Source organism: Citrus sinensis, chromosome 4 (genome assembly GCF_022201045.2).
Source record: "Citrus sinensis cultivar Valencia sweet orange chromosome 4, DVS_A1.0, whole genome shotgun sequence".
NCBI lineage: Eukaryota > Viridiplantae > Streptophyta > Magnoliopsida > Sapindales > Rutaceae > Citrus > Citrus sinensis.
The window spans coordinates 7,036,381-7,064,135 of NC_068559.1; the positions used below are offsets into that span (position 1 = coordinate 7,036,381).

General features: G+C 32.9%; 3 protein-coding genes and 1 long non-coding RNA gene across 4 annotated transcripts; all 4 read left to right on the forward strand.

Annotated features, from left to right (window-relative positions):
• The first annotated feature begins 19,641 nt into the window (after window positions 1-19,641).
• On the forward strand, window positions 19,642-22,972 carry LOC127901832 (uncharacterized). The gene is made up of 3 exons (XM_052439839.1): window positions 19,642-21,380; window positions 21,645-22,032; window positions 22,529-22,972. The coding sequence occupies exons 1-3, from the start codon at window positions 19,642-19,644 to the stop codon at window positions 22,970-22,972; spliced, it is 2,571 nt and encodes an 856-aa protein (XP_052295799.1).
• A 550-nt stretch (window positions 22,973-23,522) lies between these two features.
• On the forward strand, window positions 23,523-24,359 carry LOC127898649 (uncharacterized). Its single transcript, XM_052439840.1, has 3 exons — window positions 23,523-23,927; window positions 24,020-24,136; window positions 24,222-24,359. The coding sequence occupies exons 1-3, from the start codon at window positions 23,829-23,831 to the stop codon at window positions 24,357-24,359; spliced, it is 354 nt and encodes a 117-aa protein (XP_052295800.1). The 5' UTR covers window positions 23,523-23,828.
• Window positions 24,360-24,380: 21 nt separating this feature from the next.
• On the forward strand, window positions 24,381-25,905 carry LOC127898718 (uncharacterized). The gene is made up of 3 exons (XM_052439841.1): window positions 24,381-24,608; window positions 25,336-25,593; window positions 25,672-25,905. Exons 1-3 carry the CDS (start codon window positions 24,435-24,437, stop codon window positions 25,903-25,905), a joined length of 666 nt encoding a protein of 221 aa, XP_052295801.1. The 5' UTR covers window positions 24,381-24,434.
• Window positions 25,906-25,988: 83 nt separating this feature from the next.
• Window positions 25,989-26,488, forward strand: LOC102619710 (uncharacterized). The gene is made up of 3 exons (XR_008053968.1): window positions 25,989-26,156; window positions 26,232-26,336; window positions 26,419-26,488. It is a non-coding gene; the product is annotated as an uncharacterized LOC102619710 (long non-coding RNA).
• Window positions 26,489-27,755: the final 1,267 nt, after the last annotated feature.

Consider the following 27,755-nt stretch of genomic DNA (forward strand, 5'->3'; position numbering starts at 1 on the left):
TAAGAGTTATCATGACACTTTTAGACTTAAATCAATAATACTTAGAGAGTAAATGATGTGTTTTCATTATATTTTTTGTTATATTTTGTATAAACATTCATTTTAATTTAGTCTTAATAAATTTTGCTTCATTTAGAGTAATTTGTGCTCAAATTGTGTGCTTAATTGTAGGTGTCCAGAAGCTTATTTTTCACGAAAGGAATGCTGTTGCAACAAGCTCGCAAAAATGAGGAAGAACATGACTACATAAGAATTAAAACAAAATCTGGAGCAATGTGGTGCTGTAGTCATTGCTGGAGCAGCCATTGCTATAGCAATCCTGGAACAACGATAGAGAAAATTTAGCGCGAGATATATGCAGAATCGATATATGCAGTTTCTTAATCTGACTTATGTGTGCCCTAGGCTTATGTTTACCCTAGTTTTCAGATATAAAAAGAGCACGCATCATATGAAAAAGGGCGGCGAATTATCATTAGAGAAATCAAAAGGGAAAAGGAGAACAAAATCAGAATTCACGGGAAAGCAAGTCTGCACCAGTGAAGATAAACTAGCAGAACTATTGTGGATTCAATTTTCATCGTTCTTTACTTGTTCATTTACTTTCTCTTTGATTGAAACGATGTATTTCATGGCTGATATTTTGCTGTTTGTTTTTCTTTTTCAAAATATAAACTAAATTTGATTGTAGTTGAATGACAAATAATCTAAATGAGTTTTTGACTGTTCTTATGAGTTGCTGTACGATTGCTGTAGCATTTTACTCTAATAGCTATTATTATAATCATTATTTCGGTTGACTACCTATTTAATGGTTCAAGTTAAGATAGAGTCGCAAAAGGGTCTGTCTTAGAAGAAATTATTAGAGTAATACTTGATCTTAATTTAAGTTTCCTGGACTGAGATTACTTGAGTCCCAAAAGGCCTATATTTGAGTTAAGATTTGTGAAGAATTAGACATAGGAATTCACCTTGTAGGGTAGAAAGAGTGTATGCTCATAATGTCATACCGTAGGTAGGTTAACAACTGGTCATTGTTAGGGTGCTTAAGGGTATGAGAAATCTGACAAGCGACAACTGAGGATGCAAAATAATTCTGCCCAGTGCTGTAGGAATTGTTGTAGCAACTGGTGTTAATTTAGACAAAACAGTCAGTCCATGAAGAGAGTTTGATCACTCAGCTACCTCATTCCCATTAAATTCTTTTTACGCAATTCATTTAATTTGTTTTATTACTGCATTGATTTGTTTTATTTTTGTTTTTCTTTTATTGTTTATTTCGGTGGTAATTCACTTTTAATTAGAATCTTTTTGGAACAAAGGAAGTTTACACTATCGTGATTGCTGTAGCCTTTCTAGTAACATTAATCCATGTAGAGACGATCTCAAATATTCATCACTTTATTATTTGTTATGTCCACTTTCACATTGACATCAATAGCAATTGAGTTAAAAAAAAAACCAATAGGTAGCAATCAAAATTATAGAATCCATACCAAATCCAAATAGATTATACTACAGCTATCCTAATGATCATGGATGTGGTTTCTTTAGATGGTGGGAACCAACTAAAGAGGAGGCTGCACAAATTCGAGCAAGATCACATCAGTTTGAAGAACAAGCAAATCCACACATGTTCGAAGAAGCTATTCACAAAAGCCATAGTTTTAATGACAAATTAGATATCAACACCTTTCATCATAGATTTACCAACATTGAAACTATACTTCATCAACTAAAAAAATAACAATTCACTGCCATATCGTTGCTACTTGTAGTGTTGTTTATAATACATTGTAATGTAAGTTATAACATTGTAGAATAATTGATTGTAACAAAAAATGCTAGCCATATATTAACCATAATGTCTTATCTGATTTGAGTAGTCTAATGTAAATTACATTTTGATTCTCAAACTAACATTGGTAGCAGCCTATACATTCTAATCAGAACTTATATAGTTACATAGAAATGAATCTAAAAAAATAAAATGAATTGTTGGTTTAATTCCTAGTACTTGTAAATGAATCTTATGCCCAACAACTTAAAAAATAACACGAACCCTGCATAACTTATATACTAATTGTCATAAAATGCACACTACTGTAATTGGCAAGTTTAGAGTCAAAGCACAAACTGAAACTGCAGCTCCAATTTCATGTCATAAGTAGAGCAAGTCAACCTATAGGCTTGTTGATCTTCATGCCAGTCATGTGGTTCAAATGGCATTGTGGAAGGTGTCAAAAAATGGTTATACTACCTCCACAACTCAGTAGTAAATCAACTACTACCAATGCATCAAGCAAACATGCACAATCACTACATTCCAATTAACATTATTTAAATATCATATCAAGTCCCAATAATATATGTAAAATATCATGCAGTATGTATTTAATACTTGTGTATACTAAGTACATATGATGTGCATTCAAATTAATTTTTGGGCTAGGAAACATATAACTTACCCTCCATGGTAGGAAAATCGATGCCTTCCCTTTGTCCAATTTCTTCCTGTCTTTATGCTCATCTCTTCGATAGTCTCCCCTCAAGTCAACCCACGCAGCATCATTGCTTCCTTCCATCCTTTTCCTTTTAACCAAATTCTTTGAACTTGATGGCTTTGTTTGAATAGCAGCTTTATGCTTCTTGGCATTACACAGATTGTTTGTTCTTATGTTTTCAACTTCTACAATCACTTGGATGTTGTCACTTGCATGTCTTGGAGCAACAATTAATGCACAACTGGGTGATTCCTTATGAATAGAACTATCCATACCTCTTTTCTCTAATGTTGCAACTGTGTCTTTTAGTATGACATTAAACATCTTTCAATTGTATTTCACTTAATATTTATTAAGTATTTAACTACTCTAATAATTAATTATTTAATTACCTTAATAAGTAAGATAAATTAATTAATTTAGCAATTAACTTAATTCGGCAACAATAGAATAATAAAATTATATTAAAGTATTACCGACCTTGTTCTTTTCCTTCGCGACTTGTCAGATAGCTTCTCAGACGACGCTAAGACAAATCACAAACAAGCAAAATAATTATTAGTATTATATAGCCGTCTTCTCTTGTAAGGAGCATAAATTAAAGTCTTAAAACTTCTTTCAAAAGCTAGCCAACTGACGTGGTATAATCTTGTCCTCTTATTTGAATTTTCAGGGTTAACAAGGCAGCCTCTTCTATTGTGACTAAACTCTTTGCAACCTTTGCATTGCATCATGTATCTTTTACTTTTTGGTGGTACTTCATTAGCTTCCCTTCTTCTGTTAATCCTAGGTCTTTTAGGAGGCTTTCTCATTAAAGGAGGTAAAATTTCATCAACATTAGGATTTAGCCATGAATTCTTATCTGGAATTGGGTGAATCATTCTTGAATAACCTCTAATGTAAGTGTCCTTCTTTAACCATGAGCTGAGAAAATGAGCTTGGTCTTTACGATTATGGACTATACAAGGCATGACATGGATACAAGGAATCCTACATACCTGCCAATGTCCACAATCACAAACATGATGTTTAAGGTTAACAATATAAGTTTTATTGTTGTAATCCACTTTATACAACTATTCACTAGCTCTTACAATAGGATTTGCACTTCAAATTTGCAAATACTTTTGAAATACTATCTAAGCAACCCACAATGGAGGGGGTGAATTAGGTTTTTAAAAAATATGTAATGCTTGAACAAAACTTAATCCGAATCTTAAACGAATTTAAAACAATAATAAATAAATCAACTATAATGTAAAGAGATAAGCGAAGAGATATTCAAACACAGAGATTTTTACATGGTTCGGCCAACCTTACCTATGTTCACGCCTCTAAGCTCACCGGGTTTGATGATTCTACTAGTCAAGCCTCCAAGCCTTCAAGAACGCTTACAATTACACTAAGAGATTATCCCCAATCTCTTAACCCAAGTCTATCCCAACACTTAAAATCACTCAAAACAAATATTACAAATGTGTTTTTCTCACACACAAAATATATGATTATAAATCAATGCTCAATGTGTGAATAAATGAAAAATAATGAATTTAAGGCTCAATGAATGTTGTATTCTCGATCACAAGCTCAATGATGATGTTTTTATCAACCTTTGTTTGAATTTGATTGAGCTTATTTATAGTTAGAGCTAAAAACTAGGCATTATTGACTTTCTGTACACTGTCGGGTCGCTGTTTTGACTTTGGTAAGTTACCGTTGCGCCGAAATTCAAATTGTCGAATCACCATTTGCAGGAAGTCGGATTATTGTTATCGTTCTAGAAACTAGTTTAGAGATTTCGGTTATTTGTTTAACATAAACGGTTTACCGTTTGCAAGATGATTGTCCTTTGGAATGTTATCAGTGGACTGTTATTAATAAACGGTATACCATTATCTAAGCTTTACTCTCTGGAATGCAGTCGGATTACTGTTATCCATAAACGGTTTACCGTTATATGAGATTTGCTCTCTAGAATGCATTTAGTTTACTGTTATCCATAAACGGTTGTCTGTTATCTTTGATTTGCTCTTTGGAATGAAATCAGTTTACTGTTATCGATAAATGGTTGTCCGTTATCTTTGATTTTCTCTCTGGAATGAAATCGGTTTACTGTTATTCGTTAACGGTTTGCCAATAATTTACTTTCTGTAATGCTTTTGGTGTGCCGTTTAGCCATAAATGGTTAATGCAATCGGTTTACCATTTTCTTTAAACGATTTGCCGTTTTCTAGAAATTCACTCTCTGGAATGTAATTGGTTTGCCATTTTTTGTAAACGGTTTGTCGTTTATTTCCAGCAAGTTTTGCTTTGCTTTGAATAATATACGGCTTAAAAAATTGATCCAATTAACAACTAATTTTAAAACTTATCAATTGAAAATTTGTTTATTATCATCAAAATCATTATTATAAAAACAAAAGAGTTAACAACTTCATCATCTTGTCATAAATTCTTCTTAAAATCTCACACCCCTGGCCATTGCTTTCTCTCTTCTATTAATCAGCCTCTTATAAGTTTTTTTCTAATCCACTCTAGCATTGTCAGTATTGGCATCTTCTTTTAAACCTCAACCCATGCATTAAATGATTCAGCTACCTTGTTAGTACAATAATCATACTTGCAATTATTATTAAAAACATGTTTGGACCAGAACTTAGCTGGTAGTTTCCTTATTGTCTCATGTATGCCATCATATGTCTTTCTTAGCTCTTCTATAGCTCTATCAAATGCTCTTTGATTTGAAGCCCTTGTTGATACCCAAAAGTGTGGTTTGAAGCTAAAGAGTGGATGCTTTGCTTTTAGATTGGCTAGAATGTGCCTAGCACAATACCTCACATGTGCATTAGGGAACTCTAATGCCAAAGCATTCTGAATACCTTTTTACCTATCATATATAAAGGTGAACTGCCAGTTATCTCTTAAAAAAGTGTTCAAGTGCCCAAGAAACCATGTCCATGTGCTAGTGCTTTCAACAATACATTTGCAAAAAACAACTGGGAAAATTCCATCATTCACATCAATGGCCACAACTGATAGCAGCACACCCTTGAAGGGGTTCTTTAAATGGCATCCATCAATATTAAAAAAGGTCTACAATCTTGGTTGAAGCATTCTCTTAGTGCAGGGAAGGATACAACAAATCTGTCAAGTGAGTTTTGAGCTATTCTGTATGATATCTGACCATACTAACAAGTGCTAAAGCCTATGGCATCTTGTTAAGTATCATCTGTTCATAACTCCTCATTAGCCTATAACTTGACTCATGATTAGTACCCTGGCACTTTAAAACTTTTTTTTTTGCTCTGTATATCTTATGCTTATTCACTTTCACACCATACCTTTTTCTGAGTTTACTTATAAACCATTCAACCTAAGTGTCTAATTGTTCTATAATTGGTAATGTAACTTTACAACTATGAACTCCGCTGTACATTCAGGGTTTTTTAGATCTCTTTGACATGTGTGGACATTGTGAAGTCTCCTAATAAGAAATTGTGGTCCAAATCTTATCTTACATATAAAAACAAAGGGCATTGAAAGAATGCACAACCAACAGTAATTCTGGATCTCTCAAAGTTGTGCTTGTACATTTTGAGCCTATTTTCAATTGCATAAGTTCTTAAAGCCCAAGTTAACTATCTAAAGTTTCTGAAATAATGCCCAATTTTAATTACAACAGGGTCTTCACTAGGAACATACATGTTTTCTCTCATTATTACATCTATTTTTGACAAAACCTCATCAGTCTCATCATCATAATCTTCACCAAATTCATTATCATCACTATCACAATCAGATAGCATATAATCTATGTCACTCATTAGAATAAACATAACCCTCATTAGCTTGATCAATAGGAGGGACAAGGGCATTAATAACACTTGGAGCACCTTGTGGATGATGTGGATCTTTTTCTTTGGATTTAGTTAAGCCATAATCACTGTCATCAAAGTCATATATGAAAGTTGTTGGTTTAGTTCTTTTGGATTTCTTCCCATTATCATCAGAACTTTGAAAGGGGTTAGATGTTTGGAGAACCTATGAGTTAGGGTTCTGTATTGGCTGGGTTGAGAAGGCATTTGGGGTATTAAGTGTCAGTTTATGTAGGTACTGAAATACTAACTAGGCAACCCAATAGGGGGGTGAATTGGAATTTTAAAATTTAAGTTAAGCAAGCCACACAATAATTTAATCTAATGCCTTAATGAAATAAAAAACATTAAATTCAATAAAGCGCAATAATAAGAGAGTAAGGGAAGAGAAAACAAACACAATAATTATTACGTGGTTCAGCAATCCTCACCTGTGTCCACACTTCCAAGCTCACCCGGCTTGAGAATTTCACTATCCAAGCCTCCGAAGGCTTCAAGTTCTTTACAATTGACTTCAAATGTGTCAATGGACCTTTACAATCAAGAGATTATATTCTCAATCTCTTCATCCCAAGTGTTTCTCATATTTGTCCACTCACAATTTGATGAGAAATGAAAATTACAACGAACAATTCTCTTTTAGAGTGTATATACAATTGATAGCTCAATGAAGATTTAATCTATGATGATTTGCAAAATTGAAGCTCAATATATGTTGTGTGCACTTGTTTATGCTTGCCAAGATTACCAAAAATGAATTGGATTTGAGTTTATATAATTTGAGCCCAAAAACTAGCCATTATGAGTTTTCTGATGTAACCAGCTTGCCATTTTTGGAATCTGGTTAGCCGCTTTTATATTATCGTTACAGTAAATATTTAAATTTTAGAACATTCGGTATGCTGCTTTCGGAATCCGGTTAACCGCTTTCATTCCAGCAAGCTACTGCCCGAAATATGATTTACCGTTTGTCAAATCCGGTTAGCTGCTTGCTACAGTGACTGCTACAGTGAACTATTTTCTAAAATTATATTTTCTAAACTTTTCACAAAAGTCCAATTTTAGAATTTCTATATAATGCTTGTTATTCCCAAAACTTTTTGAAATTATGATATTTTCCAAAACTCTATGAACCTTTTCAAATAAGTCACTCTCCAGAATTCAAAGCAATACTTGATGATTTCAAAGTTTTCAAAACTCTTTCAAAAAGCAACCAATTTTATAAAATCATTTTTCCTTTAAATATAAAACCTTTATAATGTAAAAATAATTATTTATTTAAAATGTATAAAAAATAATTTGAGCTTTTAAAAGGTTAATCATTCTTAATTTTGTTTGTTATCATCAAAATCAACATTATGGATACATAAATATTAACAGGTACGCTATCTGTTGTTGCTGCTAAAGCTGAGGAGAGATTGAAGAATGTTAAGCAATTTTTTTCCTTTATGGGGTTTAATCAGAACCATCTAAAGCTGTTTTATCAACATTACTATCACTAATTGTATCAAAAGTGTATGTTTTATTGCTATGATTTGGTGACACTGTTTGTTGGTCTATTGATGATCTAAAATGGGTGTCCATAAAATCTTCAAACAAATCAGAGTTGGACCGAAATTCAGTATTAAGCTTTAATGTAGAAGGATATGGTAACTGGTATAGTTTGGCACTTATACTGGTAGGAGGGGCATCTGGGACAAGGTTATTCTGGTCAGTCATGATTGGAATATTGGTTTTAGGGGCTTCATAAATGATTACTTTAGAAGTTTGGAATAACGCTCTTTTAGTTGTTCACTTCGCAAGTGAAGGTATCTCATCAAACTAAAGTTGCATATAATAGTACTTGTTGTGGTGTTCATGTAACTGAACAATAAGATCATGATAATCCACAATCTGAACTTTCTTCCTTTCCCAAGATAGAAAAACACTTAGATTAAACTTCTCATCAGGAGTCATCCTTCTTGCATACACTCTTATTAGAACTTTTATGATAATACAGACTCTACTCAACTTGTCAAGATCAATGACACCAAGATAATGTGTTGTGTCTTTGAATGTGATATAAAAGGTTGTATTATTGTCATCATCCATTTTTGCCCGTACAAAGAATATTTTGTGCTTAATTAACTAATACTTAGAGTTGGTGTCATGTAATATAGATATTGTATTCCATAAAATGAAGGTGCATAAATTAACTTAAATCCCATTCTAACATTGTTGTCAAACAGTGAAACCATAAACCCAAAACATCCCCAATTGCACATACATAATGCAATAACATGCAATTAATAAATTTTAAAGTAAAATGTATGAGCAAAAGCAAGCATTCAAAGAATTCTACACTGACTATTATGAATAAAAATAAAATCTTCATCCAACAAAATTCAATCTTTAAAAAAATTAAATAAAAATTTACCATGGAGTACTATGATAGGAATCGAATGAGAAGCTGAGAAGAAAAACAAGACCAAGATGGTGAGGAAATAAATGGGTAGTGAGTGAAAATAGAACTACCATGAGTGTTTAAAAAAAAAAATTGAAGTCCCAACCATCATTGCATTTCAACAATAATGCAACATAAGTTAAACATCCACACAAAGTCAGTCATAAGTCCAGTACACATGCCAATAAAAAAAAATACAACAAATCCAACTACCTATTTGACATGCAAGTAACAGAGCAGATGCTTTATATTTATTATTACTATTATTATTGTTGTTATTTTGACACTATCATACACCCGTTGAAAAGAAATTTACATCGTGTGGGTAGAGATAGCCAACGGGTTAGGCCAGCAAAGAAGGTGCATGTGGGCTTGTGCTTGTGCGGTGTTGTGCCCACCATGTGCTTCTTGCTATATTGTACTGTGCTGGTTTTTTTTTTTTTTTTGGCTCAGGCTTGGCCCGACACGTGCCATGCCCACACATGCGTTGTCGTGCTGTGCCTAAGAACAAATCATGACAAGATTTTTTTTAAGAGGGATGCCAAGCCGTTGACATGTTTTTTTCAAGTCTATGTACTTTTTTTTTATTCATGTGCCTTTAGTCAGATTTAATAGAATCTGAAGTTCAAAACTCAAGTTTGTCTTCAATAATAATAAACTAATAATAGTAAGAGAATGTAATGCTAACTACTAAGTTAGAACTTATGGTAATATAATTCTTTTTTAATACTTACAACAACAACAATAACACTAATAAATATTTTTTAAGAGTTGACTTAATTGTTAACTCGAACTTACATAGAGTCATAAGTCATCGTCTATAATAATATTAATGCATACATATTATAAAATCATGATATTTATAATTTTATTTATTACAATCATAATATTATCTATTCATTTAATAAATTATGAGCATAAAACAATTAGAGTATTTTATTTGAAACTAAAAATGAAATGAATTTAAAAACTTACGCTAATAAAATATATTAAAAGATTCAATTTTAAGTTATTTTGTAAAATAAAAAATTTAAATTTATTTTCATTAAAAAGTGAAATGTGCTTATTGCGGAACCTTTCACATGCCATGCTTTAATCTATTTCTAATTGTGTTGTGCTTTTAGGGCCCACTTGCCTAAAATTCTCAACTCAGCCCAGCTTGTGTGCATATTCTGCCATGCCATGTCGTGCCATGTGCCCTACCAAAATGTATTCATGCTATGCTGTGCTGTACATACACGTGCCGTGTTCATGCTGTGCCACATGCCACTCTGCCCATTGGCCAGCTCTACATGTGATTATTTATTTCGTTTAAGGATTTCTCTACGATGCTATATGTATTTTTAGAGCATTGATAATGGGGTTATTGTGAACCCTTGATCTAAATTTTTTAATCTCAATCACCATTTAGTATAATGGATAAATAAATAATTAATTAAAATATAGCAAGTAACTTACAAGTTGTCGGTAAATATTGATTTTTAATTTTAAATTAGCATATAAGTGTTATATTATTCTATATCATGCATAGCACTTAAGATGCTGATCTTGTTGAAGTGTTCAAGTCATTCCAAAAGAGCTCAACATATATATACTTGCTTTAGACTTGACATATGAGCTTTAAATGGAATACCACAAAAGTAGATTCATTTCAATACTGAGAAATTTTATTTCCCTAAATAGAAGAAGAGATTGGAAACTTAGAAACTAAAAAAAATTAATGAGTAATCCATATAAAAACTTTACATTGAATATGAAGTTGAATTGAAGGAAAAAAAAAATTAAAGTAACAAGATACAAATTTCAATTAATAAAGTTCATGTTCTCGCAATTCAATGTTGGCTCTAATTAATAATTCACAGATGTTAGTTTTTAATTACTATGGCGGCATGGATAGTTGCAAGAGGATAAAGAAATATGTTTTTAGGTTTTATCAATGACTACGCATTTGAGACAAAAAGAGGATAAAAAAGTGTTATGCTATTAAAAATTAAATGATGCATTTATAATGTACCACAACATAAATGTAAAACGTAACCAATATATATATATAATGATATTTTTGAATAGTCAATTGTATCTTTCTTTTACAAAATGCTACTGGTAACAAAAAACTGCTAACTATGAGCATCTGAAAGAATGGTGCATTATGATTCATACCAGTTAATGTGGCTACTAACGTACCCTAAGTGCAGTATTACCCAGCAAAATAAGGCAACATAAATGATAAAAAATTAAAACTCCTTTAATAAGTGGGCAACATCATTAATTCATGTAAGGTAATAACTAAATATATAATAGCATCAAAGCCCGATTTGGTATGAATATAGTACAACAAGAACATCAAATCAATAATTCCTTATCTGGCGTGACCATCTAGTAGCACATTTAAAAGCCTACATGTCAAGCACTCAAGGCAATAAACTAACAATAAGATGAGCTAGAAGGACAAGTTAACCGTTCTTGTAAATGGTTTTCCTCGGTTAACATTATACACCCAGCTGGATTTGGAAGGAGACTGTTATGTTATAAACATAATCCAGTTTGACAATACAACTGAAATTTACAAGAATTTGTTGAAAAAATTCAAAATTAGAATTCAAATACATGCATTCAAATTTGGCTAATGTATCAATTGACCAACTTGCATACACATGCATGCATTCAACATTGGAGCAAATTTGAAGACAAATTGCTAAAGGTAGGCACCTAATTTTGTTGACAAATTTGTTGGGGTTGGTGCAGTAGTGCACCCCGTTTTTCCTTATAAATAGAAGGCAATTCCTTATTTGTTTGTGCATCCAAAAATTGTGAGATTTCCAAGTGAGTTTTGGTAAAGAAATTTTTTGAGAGTTTTTCCACTTTTGTAAAGTCTCATTATTAGTAAAATTATCTTACAGTTTTCGCCCGTGGATGTAGGCTTTACGCCGAACCACGTAAAAATTATCGTGTCCTACTTTCTTTACATTTTTTTACACCACATTTATATTCTCCAAAAGTTACAATCGCTGTAATATGAGTAATTGCTCAATCTCGTGCTTCCGCAACAATTGGTATCAAAGCCGAATGTTTGTGCTTGGGGCATACGACATTGTTCACGTATACGGAGTTGTTTATAGATATGGTATTGTTCACGTATATGATACTATTCATTAATACAGTGGAGACAACCCTTTATACTTGGAGGACAGTCTATTGCAAGTAGTGTATATTTTTGTATGTCTAGGAAAGTTTTGTCAACAAGGCGATAAGAGCCTAAGGAGTTTGGATTTTAAGTGGAACCGTTATGACCTCTCCATTCTCCTCGGAACTTTGTTAGTTCATTTATTCACGCGAAATAAACATTATAGAGACTATTTTCCAAGTGTAAATAGTTGTTGAAGGCACTGATCATTTGAATTAAGAAGGATGGTAGAGGCATCCTCGTCACCTTCATCAGTGAAGACTGCTGTGACTAATGCAAAGTTTGAAGTGGAGAAATTCGATGGTACCAATAATTTTGGTATATGGCAATGTGAGGTGTTGGATATCTTATGTTAAGAAGAGTTGGATGTTGCTCTTGAAGAAACATTTGACAAAATGGATGACAAAGAGTGAATAAAGATTAATAGACAAACATATGGTACAATTCACTTATGTCTGGCTAAAGATCAGAAGTATTCTATCATGAGGGAGACATCAACAAAGAAATTGTGGGAGGCACTGGAAGAAAAGTATATGAAGAAAAGCCTTGAAAATAGGCTTTATATGAAGAAGAAACTCTATCGATTCACATATATACCTAGAATGTCAATAAATGATCATGTGAACTCATTCAACAAGATATTGACGGATTTGCTAAATTTGGATGAGAAATTTGAAGATAAAGATACGATACTGTTGTTGTTAAATTCCTTTCCTGATGAATATGATCATCTCACTACTACTTTGCTTCATGGGAAGGATAATATCACATTTGATGTTGTATGCAGTGCGTTGCACAACTCTGAGACCAGAAAGAAAGACAGAAAGGATCACAGAGATGAGTGGATTTTGGATTCGATCTGTACTTATCATATGTGTCCCAACAGAGGCTGGTTTTTTTGCTTCAAAAAGTTAAAAGGTGGAATTATTTTTATGGGCAATGACAATACATGTAAAACCATGGGAATAGGTACAATCCAATTAAAAAATCTTGATAGCTCAATCAAAGTCTTGATGGATGTTTGCTATGTACCAAGCTTGAAGAAAAATGTCATTTCATTACGAGTCCTAGAATCTAAATGGCTCACAATCACTTTAAGAGATGGATTGTTGAAGGTAGTAGCTGGGGCGCTCATAATGATGAAAGACACAAGAAGAAATAACTTGTACTATTTCCAAGGAAGTACAGTTATTGGATCAGTATCAATAGTTTCTTGAAAAAATGTAGATTCAGAAGCAACCAAATTATGACATATGCGTTTAGGACATGTTAGTGAAAAAAATTTGCAGACTCTGATGAAGCAATGCTTATTGAAAGGTACAAATTCTTGCAAATTACAATTTTGTAAACATTATGTTCTGGGCAAGCAGACAAGGGTAAAGTTTGATTCAGCAATTCACGATACAAAAGGGGATTATAGACTATGTTCACAGTGATATGTGGGGACTTACCAAAACGACTTCTTTGAGAGGTATGCACTATTTTGTTCCTTTTGTTGATGATTATTTTAAAAAAGTGTGGGTGTATTTGATGAAGAACAAGAATGAAGTTTTGGGCATATTTCTGAAGTAGAAGAAAATTGTCGAGACTCAGACTAGTCGAAAGGTCAAAAGACTTGGGTAAGACAATGGTGGTGAATACAAGAATGATTAATTTTTACAAATATGTCAATATGAAGGTATTGTGCGACATTTCACTGTTTGAGATACACAACAACAGAACGGGGTGGCAGAACGCATGAACCGGATTATACTAGAGAAAGTTCGATGTATGTTGTCCAATGCTGGATTGAGCAAGGAGTTTTGGTCTGAGGTAGTTGTTTATGTGTGCCATCTGATCAACCATTTGTCATCAACTGCAATTGAGGGAAAAACTCTTATGGAAATATGAATTGGTAATCCTGCTACTGATTATAATTCTTTACATGTTTTTGTTCCACTGCTTATTATCATATAAAGGAATCTAAGTTAGACTCAAGAGCAAAGAAAATATTGTTCATGGGTATAACTGCTGAAGTAAAATGATATCGTCTATAGTATCCTATTACGAAGAAGACTATTTTCAGCAGAGATGTGATTTTTGATGAATCAGCCATGTTGAAACAAAAAAATTCTCAAAAGGATGACAAGATCGGTAGAACTTTGCCGCAGATGGAGTTTGAAAAGGTAAAAAATGATCCAGCTGGTGTTGATGAGATAGATAATGATTCTCCACCGACCGATGATGAAGAAGAGGTTCTGACCTAAGAACCTTCAGAGTAATAAGATTCAATTGCTTATAGAAGCCCACAAAGGGATATTCATAGACATGCTCACTTTGTTGATATGGTGGCCTATGCACTTCCAATTGTAAATAATGATATTCCTTCACTTACAGAGAAACAATATGTAGCCCTGAAAGTAAGCAGTGAAAGTTAGTAACAGATGAAGAAATGCTGCCTCTTTATAAAAATGGAACTTGAGAGTTAGTTACACTGCCTAAGGGTAAAAAAGTAATTAGGTGCAAATGGGTATATGCAAAAAAAGAAGGATTTTCTTATGAGAATGAAATTCGATACAAGACTAGATTAGTAGCAAAGGGTTATGCTTAGAATGAAGGAATAGACTACAATGAGGTATTTTCTCCAGTTTTGAAATACTCGTTTATTCAAAATTTTGCTAGCCATGGTTGCGCAATTTGATTTTGAACTAGTTCAGCTTGATGTAAAAACTACATTTTTACATAGTGATGTGGAAGAGGAAATCTACATGACTTAACCAGATGGATTCAAGGTTGCTGGAAAAGAAAATTGAGTTTGCAAATTGAGAAAGTCGTTTTATGGATTGAAACAATCTCTGAGGCAGTGGTATAAGCGATTTAATCGATTTATGAAAGGGCAAAGGTACACAAGAAATAAATTTGATCATTGTGTGTATTTTCGCAAGTTACAAGAGCGATCCTTCATATATTTGCTCTTGTATGTTGATGATATGCTAATAGCATCCACGAACAAAGATGAGATTGAGAAGTTAAAGATTCAACTCAATCAAGAATTTGAGATGAAAGATCTAGGTGAAGGTAAAAAGATTCTTGGCATGGAGATATGCAGAGATAGAGCTCGTGGCAAAGTCAGCTTGTCTCAGAAGCAATATATGAAGAATGTACTATAATAGTTTGGCATGACTAACCAGACAAAAAATGTGAGTACCCTGTTGGCTTATCATTTCAAGCTTTCTGCACAACTATATCCTTCAACAGACGCAGAACGAGAATACATGTTACAAGTTCTATACTCAAATGCAGTGGGTAGCTTGATGTATGCAATGGTGTGTATAAGGCCTGACATTTCACATACAATTGGTATAGTGAGAAGGTATATACATAATCCTGGTAAAGGACATTGGCAAGCTATGAAATGGATTCTACGGTACATTCAGAAGACCATGAAGTTGGTTTACTGTTTGAGATAGACGATACACTTAGTCAATGTGTGATCGGGTATGTCGATTTTGATTATGCTAGTGATTTGGACAAACGAAGGTCAACCACTAGATATATATTTACTTTTGCTAGAGGGCCAATCAATTGGAAGTCTACACTACAGTCTATAGTCGCACTAATGACCACCGAAGCCAAGTACATTGCAATTACAGAGGCTGTTAAAGAAACTATTTGGTTTCAAGGCTTGCTTGAAAACTTGGGATTCGTACAGGAGCAGATTAATGTGTATTGTGTCAGTCAAAGTGCTATTCACTTAACAAAGAACTAAGTTTATCATGCACGTACAAAGTATATTGATGTACGATTGCACTTTATGCGGGAAATTGTTGATGAGGGGGAAGATTTTTCTTCAGAAAATCAGGACTGCGGAGAATCCCGTAGATATATTGACCAAGGTGGAGACAACGATCAAGTTTGAGCATTGTCTAAACTTGATCAACATCTTACAAATTTGAAAGCAGTCAGAGAAGACAGAGACTTGAGGACGGGTTGTTGATAGTCAACTTAGATTTGGACAAAATCTTCGTCGAGATGGAGAATTATTGAAAAATTAAAAATTAGTATTCAAATACATGCATTCAAATTTAACTAATGCATTAATTGACCAACATGCATACACATGAATGCATTCAACATTGGAGAGGCAAATTTGAAAACAAATTGCTAAAGTAGGCACCTAATTTTTGTTGGGGTTGGTGCAATAGTACACCCGATTTTTCCCTATAAATTGAAGGCAATTTCTCATTTGTTTGTGTATCCAAAAATTGTGAGATTTTGAAGTGAGTTTTGGTAGAGAATTTCCTTAGGTGCTAAGGAAATTTGCACTATAAGAAAAGTGGCAATAAATGACAACGACTTTATGACAAAAATCATTTCATCATGTAACTATGATGGAGTCATGATAGAATTTTGATCTATCAAACTATTAATAATGTACTTGTGATTAGGGATGGCAAAATCCGGGTCTGGGTCCGAGTTTAGCCTTCCCGATTCCGGACCTGGATGCTATTTTCTTTCTCTCGGACCCGGATTAAAACTTGGTTTTTTTCCATCCGGGTCCGGTCCGGGTTCAACTTGGAAAAATTTGGGTTCCCAGATTCTGGGTTTTGAACTCGGATCAATAAATCAATTTCAACAATTCTAACCTAAGACAGCTGCCACTACTACAAAAATTTAAATTAATGACCCATAAGTTATGACGGTTCTTAAAAATAACCGTCATTAAAACTTTTTTATGACCATTATTATGTAAACCGTCATAATATTTAATACTTATAATGACGGTTTTTTTTAAAAACCGTCATTAAATATAAAATTAAAATATAATATTAATTTTAATGATGGTTCATTATAAAAACCGTCATTAAAAATATTAGTACTGACAATGACGGTTTTATTCGAAAACCGTCATTAAATGTAAAATTAAAATTTTTAATGACGGTTCGTTATAAAAACCGTCATTAAAAATATTAGTACTGACAATGACGGTTTTATCTAAAACCGTCATTAAATGTAAAATTAAAATTTTTAATGACTGTTATTTATAAAAACCGTCATTAAAAATATTTTATACTTACAATGACGGTTTTATTCGAAAACCGTCATTAAATGTAAAATTAAAATATAATGTTAGTTTTAATGACGGTTCGTTGTAAAAACCGTCATTAAAAATATTTTATAGTTACAATGACGGTTTTATTTGAAAACCGTCATTAAATGTTAATATTATTTTTAATGACGGTTTGTTATAAAAACCATCATTAAAAATACATACTTACAATGACGGTTTTTAAACTTAACTGTCATTATATATCCACTAAAATATAATCCCAGTATTAATGTTGGTTATTTTAGGAACCGTGGTTAAAGAGGAAATTATTAATCTTCATTCATGACCGTTTATTTTATAAACGGTCATGAATAATACAAAAAAAAAAAAGCAAAGCCGATTTCTAGACTTGGCATTTTATTTCATCACTTCAAAATATCTCTCCCAAATACCCAAATACCCAAATTCCTTCACTCGCTCATTTCTCTCCAGAATAGCCAAGATTAATTGTTGCCCACTTCCTAACCATCGCAACCTTGGGATTATTGTGCCGTCTCAGCAGCCACCGGGTTGAATCCCATTTTTAATGCTCCAATCCATCCTCAGTTCACTACCTAGGTCAGATTACTGGAAGGAATTTGAAATTTCTTATTTATGAGCCAAATCATTCTTGCTCTCTATCTCTCTCTGTATTTTCATTTTATTACTTATAAATCTCATTAATTGGACTGGGCAGGTTTTATGGTTTTGTAACCTAGCATTGGATGACTCTAAACATGGCTACTTCTCTCAGAGATTTTTGGTGTGCTTGATATCAGTATTGAGTTCAATCATCTGCAAGGTTTGTTTCAGTTCTTATAGTTTGTTTTAACACTTTTTCGTTGCCATGTAATTCTATGGTGTGGATTTTATGAAATTCATGTTTAATTCAAAAAACTCTGTTTCGTTAAGTATTTAGTTCTATGACTGGCAATAATAGGTAGAAAACCTTAAAAGGGCCATAACATCAATCTTTTTTGTTGTTTTTTAACTTTGTTTTGATGTAATAAAAGTATTCCTTCCTCCCAAACTCAATTGAGAGGATTTAATTATTCTTTTCTTATACTGAAGTTTTTAGAAGCTGTGATTGCCACTGATTTATAAAGAAAACAATAATTGGGAAATTATTCTGCGGTTGTCATGCTGCTATATGCTGTTAAAAATAGCACATGGAAAATCCAAGCATTGATTTTAGCAACTGGACAGCATCCATAAAATTTTCTCAGTGTGTCATGCTGCTATTTGTTGTAAAAAACAGTATTGAAAAGTTTTAGGTGCTATTTTAACACAATTACAGCAGCATGACGGCACCTAAAAATTTTTCTGGGTGCTGTCTTGCTGGTATTTGCTGTTAAAAACAGCACCTGGAAGTTCAAAATGCTGTTTTTATCAGATGGACAGCACCTAAAAAATTTTTTGGGTGCTGTCTTGCTGGTATTTGTTGTTAAAAACAGCATCTGAAAGTTCCAAATGCTGTTTTTATCATCTGGACAGCACCTAAATATTTTTCTGGGTGCTGTCTTGTTGGTATTTGCTGTTAAAAACAGCACCTGAAAGTTCAAAATGCTGTTTTTATCAGCTGACAGCACCTAAAAATTTTTCTGGGTGCTGTCTTGCTGGTATTTACTGTTAAAAACAGCACCTGAAAGTTCCAAATGCTGTTTTTATCAGCTGGACAACACCTAAATATTTTTCTGGGTGCTGTCTTGCTGGTATTTGCTGTTAAAAACAGCATCTGGAAGTTCTAAATGCTGTTTTTATCAGCTGGACAGCACCTAAATATTTTTTTGGGTGTTGTCTTGTTGGTATTTGCTGTTAAAAACAACACTTGGAAGTTCCAAATGCTGTTTTTATCAGCTGGATAGCACCAAAAAAATTTTTAGGTTCTGTCATGCTGCTGTCCAGTTGCTTTTAACGCATTTTTAGCAGCTACGTAGCACTTATAAAATATTCTAGGTGCTGTAATTTGTTGTTTGCTGTCAAAAACAGCACCTGAAAATTTCAGTTGCTGTTTTTATTAGCTAGACAACACTCACAAATTTTTCGGGTGCTGTCATGCAGCTGTTTAAGGCTAAAAACAGCACTTGAAAAGTTTTTTAGGTGCATTCAAGCTGCTGTTTGTTGTAAAAACTGCAATGGAACTTTCAGTTACTGGTTTTATCAGTTAAACAACACCTAAATTACTTTGGGTGCTGTCCTACTGCTGTTTGCTGTTAAAATAAGCACCTAAAACTTTCAAGTGGTGTTTTTATTAGTTGGACAGCACTTAAATAAATTTGTAGGTGCTGTCATGATGTGTTTGATGTTAATTAAAAACAGCACTTGAAAGTTACAGGTGCTGTTTTAACACAATTACAGTAGCTATACAGCACCAAAATAATTACAGTGCTACCTTTTCTTTTTTCTTTTGTTTACTTATTTTCTTGTTTGCTCTTATGTCCAAACTAATTCCCTTTTATTTTTTGGAAATAAATAGGTTCAGTTTTCTCATTGGAACATCAAAGCACATTTGGTTACGAGGTAGTAATTAAAACTTCAAGCTTCAATTTATTGTTGTTGAGTTTACAATGGATAAGTCTTTGATTTCATTGGATAGAAGATCCAAAGAATATAGAGTCGGTGTTAAAAGCTTTTTGAATTTTGCCGTTCGTCACACAACAAATCCAAATCATATGCGTTGCCCTTGCTTGAAGTGTGGGAATGTGAAATACCAGAATCTTTCAGAGATAGAAACTCACTTGATTATCTTTGGAATCGATCAAAGTTATACAAATTGGTTTCTACATGGGGAAGAACTTGTTAGAGGGCCTTCTACTAGTAGAAATGCACAGCTTATAAGAGAAGTTGATTATGATCATGTTGATAATACTATTGAGCTAGTTCAAGGGGCACATGATAATTTTGAAAGTAATCCTGATGCATTCCCAAAATTGCTTGAGGATGCTGAAAAACCACTATATCCAGGCTGCAACAACTTTAAAAAGTTATCGGCTTTAGTAAAACTATACAACTTGAAAGTGAAGAGCGGATGGTCAGATAAAAGTTTCTCTGAGCTACTTAAATTACTAGGAGAGATGCTTCCAGACCAAAATGAAATCCCGACATCTATGTATGAGGCAAAAAAAACATTGAATGCATTGGGAATGGAATATGAGAAGATTCATGCCTGCCCAAATGACTGTATACTGTATTGGAAGGATTACAAAGTTTTGACTTCTTGCCCTACTTGTGGATTGTCTAGGTGGAAGGTAATAAAGAACTCGGAAAAGCTAAAATCGGGTGTGCCTGCAAAAGTTTTATGGTATTTTCCACCAATTCCTAGGTTTACAAGAATGTTCAGCATCAAGGAAACATCTAAAAATTTAACGTGGCATGCAGAACAAAGTCAAGTTGATGGTTATCTACGTCATCCAGCCGATACTCCATCATGGAAGCTCATAGACTACACATGGCCTGCTTTTGCATCTGAACCAAGAAACCTGAGACTTGCTCTTTCTGCGGATGGGATTAATCCACATAGTTCCTTAAGTAGCAGGTATAGTTGTTGGCCAGTTATACTAGTGACTTATAATCTTCCACCGTGGCTATGCGTGAAAAGAAAGTTTATGATGTTAACCTTGTTGATATCGGGTCCTAAGCAACCCGGCAATGATATTGATGTGTACTTAGCACCATTGATCGATGATCTGAGATTGTTATGGGAGGTGGGAGTTGATGTTTATGATGCATACCGACAACAATCTTTCAACTTAAAAGCTATTCTTTTATGGACAATTAGTGATTTTTCGGCTTATGGAAACTTAGCTGGTTGTACTGTAAAGGGCTATAAAGCTTGTCTGATATGTGGAGAAAAAACACGTTCTATTCGATTACAGCATAGTAAAAAGATTTCTTTCATGAGGCATAGAAGATTTTTATCACGATCACACCCGTATCGTGATATGGTAAAAGAATTTAATGGTCTTCCCAAATATAAAATAGCACCCGAACCATTAAATGGAGAGGAAGTTCTAGCAAAAATGGATAGGTTGAATGTTACATGGGGAAAGCAAAATGGAAAATGTCCAGTTTCACAAAGTTATTGGAAGAAAAAGTCTATATTTTTTGACCTTGAATACTGGAAGTATCTTTATGTTCGACATGTGCTTGATGTTATGCATATTGAGAAGAATGTATGTGAGAGTATTGTCGGTACATTGCTTGGGATAGAAGGAAAAACAAAAGATGGACTTGCAGCTCGTATGGATCTTAAACCATTGAATATGCGGACTGAATTGGAGCCTATAACTGAAAATGGGAGAACTAAGTTACCTGCAGCATCTTTTTCATTAAGTAAATAAGAGAAAATTAGATTTTGTAAAACATTATCTGAGATAAAGGCCCCTGATGGTTACTCTTCAAATATAAGAAATCGTGTGTCAATGCAAGATCTAAAGTTGTATGGTATGAAGTCTCATGATTGTCATGTTCTGATGCAACAGTTATTGCCCGTGGCTATAAAGGCATTGCTACCAGATCAGGTTAAAAAAGTTATAATGAGAGTGTGTTTTTTTTTCAATTCATTGTGCAGTAAGGTTGTAAATGTGGCTGCACTTGATCAACTACAAGCTGATGTAGTCGAAACGGTATGCTCGCTTGAGATGTATTTTCTTCCAGCCTTTTTTGATGTCATGGTTCATTTGATGGTACATCTTGTTCGAGAAGTTAAACTTTGTGGGCCGGTTTATTTACGATGGATGTACCCATTCAAAAGAGACATGAAAAAGTTAAAGGGGTATGTCAGGAACCGTAATAGACCAGAGGGTTGTATAGCTGAAGCATACATTGCTGAAGAAGCTGTTGAGTTTTGCTCAGAGTATTTATCTGGTGTAGATGCAGTTGGACTTCCATCTAGAAAAAATGCTACATATGACTATTCAGATATGGGCTATCCTCTTTTAAGAGGTAAACTTGAGACTGTGCCTTTTCACCAATGGCAGCAAGCACATCTTTATGTTCTAGCAAACACAAATGATGTTCAACCTTATATCGAGTAAGTGTTTTGTATTATGTTTTCAATTACTATCATTTATTTTATTTTATTCTTCTAAAATGAAGTAATATGTCTAAACTATTATATTAGTGAGCACTTTGAATATTTGAAGGAGTTACACCCCATAAAGTCTAAAAGAGAAAAATTGTTGCACGATGAGCATAGTAAAACATTTATTGGCTAGTTGCGCCTTAAGGTAATTACTTATTGATTAATGAATTAAGATTTCCATTATGTTTGTTTTTTCTTTGTTTGGTTAATTTTGATAGTATATGTTCTTTTATTGCACCAAGGTTGAACAACAATTGAATAGTTCAAGTCACGGCATTTCCGAATCACTGAGGTGGATAGCACAAGGGCCTCGTTTAGAAGTAATAAAGTATTCTGGATATGTCATAAATGATTGCTGATTTTACACAAAGGAATTGGATGATGCACGAGTTGTTCAAAATAGTGGGGTCACTTTAATGGCCAAGGCTTTACAAATCTCAAGTGCTAAAGCTAATAATCCAGTCTATTCGGATATGACTTTCTATGGCATTATTGAAGAGATATGGGAGCTGGACTACCATCAATTTAGAATTCCAGTGTTTCGATGTGATTGGGTTAAAAGTAGCAATGGTATCAAAGTAGATAAGTTTGGGTTTACTCTAGTTGATCTTCAAAGAACAGGGCATAAAAATGATCCATTCATTCTAGCATCGCAAGCAAAACATGTGTTCTATGTTGAAGACCAACTTGATCCTAGATGGTCAATTGTTTTAGAGCCTTCTATAAATATTGCAAAGGATGATGTCGATGAAGATGGCTTATATGACCATTTTATGAACCAACAAGCTTTGAGTAGCAGATTGCCTCTCATTTGATAGAAAAGAAGAGCCTAATTTAGCCTATTTTAAATATGATTGTGAGCACTTAGTTATAAAGAAAACTTTATGATATTTTGTTCATATTATTTTTTTGTGAAATCATTTTCTTGATTATTTCTTTTATGGTTTACTAATCATGTTTAAGTTACAGGCTTAAATGGATTCTTCAAATATTCCTCAAGATGATGATGCGCATGCTTTAGGAACGAATGAGAGGAAGAAAAGAGGTCCAACCATGATGCCTAAAATTGTAAAGGGTACAAGCAATGGGAAGAAGTTCCATGTTAACTTTAACTACAAAGGACAACCAATAGGTAAGATGCGACCAAAATTGAGTAGTATGGTTGGGGTTTGGTCTCGATCTTTGGTTCCGATTATGTATACAACTTGGAAAAAAGTACCAATAGAAGTTAAAAACAAGTTATGGGCATGTGTTACGGTACATATGCTAACATTTATAATTTTTTTCATAAATAATTCAGAAATTACTAATTTAATAATTAAATTTCTAATTTATTAATTATGATCATTTTCATGAAGGCAAAATTTGATGTTGGGGAAGATAGAAAAAGATTCATTATGCTGAAATTTAACAAGACTTGGAAGACATTTAAGTATAAGCTCACAGCATATGTAAAAGAGCATATAGATGAACCTGAACTCTTGAGACATCCCCCAACCGGCCAAGAATGGGGTTCAATTCCTCAAGAAGATTGGAACCAATTTGTTGAGTCCAAGAAATCAGTAGAGTTTAAGGTTATGAAATACTATTATGTGTCATATTTTCATATAACTACTTTATTGTATCATAACTTTTGTTCTTAATGTATGATGTTTTTTGGTTAACTTGATAATGCAGAATCTTAGTGAATCTCAGACAGAACGGCGTAACAAAGTCACTCTAAATCATGGTCTTTCTAGAGGAGGATATGTTGGCTTAGAAGAACGAATTGTAATTTACTTTTTAAATATTCTTACTTTCCTTATTTCTTATTCCAACTTTGTTGCATTAAGTGAACTAACTAACAACATAATTTATTGTAGCAACGAGCAACTGGTGTTTATGCTCCCGTACCACGAGAAGACTTATGGGTTGAAGCTCGAAAAACAAAGAATGGTGAATTTAGAAGTGAGGATGTTAAAGAAAAGGCTGAGAAAATAGTAAGTTTATATTTTTTACATAGTATTTGACTCATAAGATTATGGTAAATATAATCTTATCCCCCTGAATTTTTTGTCTTTGTAGACTGATTTAAAGAAACAAGTTGCTGATGGAGAAATTTCATTTCAACCGGGTGAGGATATTCTCACTATGGCTTTGGAGAAACCAGAACATCCAGGTCGAGTACAAGCTATTGGTGATGGAGTGACGATAACATCATAGTTTGGAAGGGCGAAACGTAAATCTATAGCAATTGATATAGAGAATATTGTCGAAGAGAAAGTGGATAAGATTGTCATGCAGAGAATGATAGAATTTAGAAAGGAATTCATGAAGGAATTCAATGATTCTCAATTTCCACCAAATCGACTACAATCTGACCGAGATAGTTGTTCAGATCTAGGCGAAAGACAAGATCAGAGTAGGCCTGTCGCAAAGGACCAATCCACACCAATTGCAAGGTTATCAAAGGTACATTTTACTGTTTATTATTTTTTAATATTTTTACAGTAAACTTTACAGGAGATACAATAGTAAAAATAGTTTATTTTATTGTCATTTCTGCAGCTGTTTTGTCAAGAGAAAAATAATGTTGTTTTTCTGCGAAACATCAGTGGAAGATATCTTTATGTTACTGCTATTTTGTTGTTATTTCGTAGTGAAAATCAAGCTACTTTTTGTAAAACAGCAGCAAAAATAGCTTTATATTACTACTGCTCTTACTGTTGGTCTGGAGTAGCAAAAATAGTTGTTTATTTTATTGTTGTTCTTACTACCATTTTGTAGTAAAAATCATGTCGTTTTGCTGTAAAACAACAACAAAAGCAACTTTATTTTACTGGTTTCTTGTAGTAAAAATCATGCTGCTGTTTTTTTTCAAAACAACAAAAAATATACCTTTATTTTACTGTTATTTTTGTTGTTGTTTTATACTTTGAGTAATGTTGCTTTTTACAAAAGAGCAGTAAAAAACAACACCATTCTATTGCTATTTTGGCTGCTGTTTTGTACTAAACGTTATGTTATTTTGCGTGCAAAACAAAAGCAAAATCCTTACTTTTTGTGACAACGTATAAGTAACAATAGTTATATTAACATAACTTTATTTTACTACAATGTTGTCTATTTTTTGCAGCTGTTTTATGAAAGATTAAGTTATTCAATAATTTATTTGTTGGTTTATTACCTTTTATTACAGGGGACTTTTTGTAAGTTGGCATTAGGCGATGACCTTAACATAGTGGCTCAAGGAACGGTGTTTATGGATAATGAACCAAATGCAACCGTGCATGGCATACCACTTGCATCTACTGATGTACGTGTGTCTATTGATGTTGCATTCCAAAAAAATGCTATCTTACCTCGACCGGTTCGTGATGAACTTATACTTGTAAGCCATGCTATTGGATCTATCGTGGCTTGGCCTAAACAATTTGTTATTACAAGTAACAACGAGGTAAATTATTTCATTATGCCATATATTCAAATAAGTAGATTATTATTTTGTGTTTAATTGATTTTTTTTTAATATTAGGTATCAAAGTTTGTTTCTCAAGATGTAGCAAGTTCGAGTATGCCTCCAATTGTGAAAAGTCTTTTTTCATTTGCTAAGAATGTGATGCACCCCTCCGGATCCATTATAATCAATTTTGATCCAAATATGTTTGCTTCTACAACTGAAATGATGTTTCTTGGTAGGGATGATATTCTACAATTTTGTAGAATGGAACAAATATCAGTTAGTGTCATAAAATTGTATATGAGGTGATGTGTTATTCCAAATTTCTAATATTGCTATGTATAGATGTAAGAGTGTATATTATTTCTGTATTATGTCTTGCACAGGCTGCTATTTGAGAATATAAAGAGATGCAATTTGGAAAAAAGGTTCAAGTTTGTTGATCCAGAATTTTTTGCAAATGGGAGTGCCCATGACAGTGAGGAAAAGGCCAAAAAGCTTGGAGATATAATGGAATCGATCGATCCAACGCAACTTATCATTTTTCCATATAATGAATCGTAAGTTATACATTCAAAGTGAATAAGATTGTTATGATATTTGGAATTTTACAATGATAAGTATATTGCACGCAGAGCACATTGGATGTTGACTGTTATTGATTCATATGAAGGCCAATGTTATTTTTTTGATTCAATTGGTCATGATCCGCGTCAAAACTTGAAAGAGCTTATTAATAGGTATGTTAAAAAATTGTACTTTTTAGCTTGTATTTTCTTTATATTATTTTTTAATATATGCTTTGTAATTTTTGAAATTAAGTTCATTGAGAATGTTTAGCACGGCACATGGAAAAATTAATCGGAAGCATTGCATATGGAAACCAATGAAAGTAAGGAACATTAGTCTTAAATTCAAATTCATAATATTTTGTATATGAGATTTATAATTTATTATTGCATGAATTTGATCATTGTGTAACTTAAATCTATTACTTTCTCTTTTGTAGTGTCCTCGTCAACCCAAATATGTTGAGCATTGTGGATATTATGTGATGAAATATATGTGGGATATTGTGGCTAATACTAATGTCTCTATTCCAGAAAAGGTATTGGCAATTTGTTATCAAATATTTATTTATTTTCCCCACAAAAAAATTTATATATTTTTCACTTTATAGTTTGTTAAGATACAAAGCTACACTCAAAGGGAGATTGACGAGGTGAGATGCGAGTGGGCTAGGTATACATGGCAACTTGTTGCTACATATGAAAATTAATTGATTGATAATTCAAGGTCAGTCTCTAATAGTACTAGATACTACAACTTATCATGATTAAACTACAACTTGTAATAAATGAGCTTGATATATTTATTTTTTCTTTCTTTGTAAATAATGTTGTAGGTCCCTTGCAGCTGCATAATTTTTTTGAAAATATTACATATGAAGACTTGATGAGAATTTAGATGTGGTAGCTAGATTACATGTGGAAGAGCTAGTATTTTGTTGAAGATGAAGGATTGTCAAAGTTCTCTACAAAAGAGCATGAGAATTTTCTTAGTTAGTAGTTGATTTTGTTATATTGGAAGAGTATTTGTAAGAATTTCAATGTATTACATTTTGTTGAGGATGTATGAAGGATTATACATCTAAGATTTTTGTAAAGCAATATTTTGTATATGATATAGTTTGTAAAAACGTAATTGTAAAAATATATTTGTTAAATAGAAAATTACAATTAAAGCATGCTTGTAATAATTTTTTTTTTAGATAACATCAAATATGACGGTTCTATAAAAGCCATCGTTATAAATTGATAAATAGTCATAAAAAGTAGCAAAACATGATATAAGATGACTGTTTTATATAAAACCGTCATGTAAAAATAGTAATTTAATGACAAGTATTTAAAAAAATCATCATAAAAAAATTTTAAAAATAAACATTTAATGACGGTTTTTAGGAAAAAACCGACATTAAATGTTCATTTTTAATGACGGTTTTTTCTTAAAAACCGTCATTAAAAAGTACATGTAATGACGGTTTTTCCTAAAAACCGTTATTAAATGTTTATTTTTAATGACGGTTCTTTCCTAAAAACGGTCATTAAATATCTAGTATAAATAACAAATAATGACTGTTTAGTAAAATAACCGTC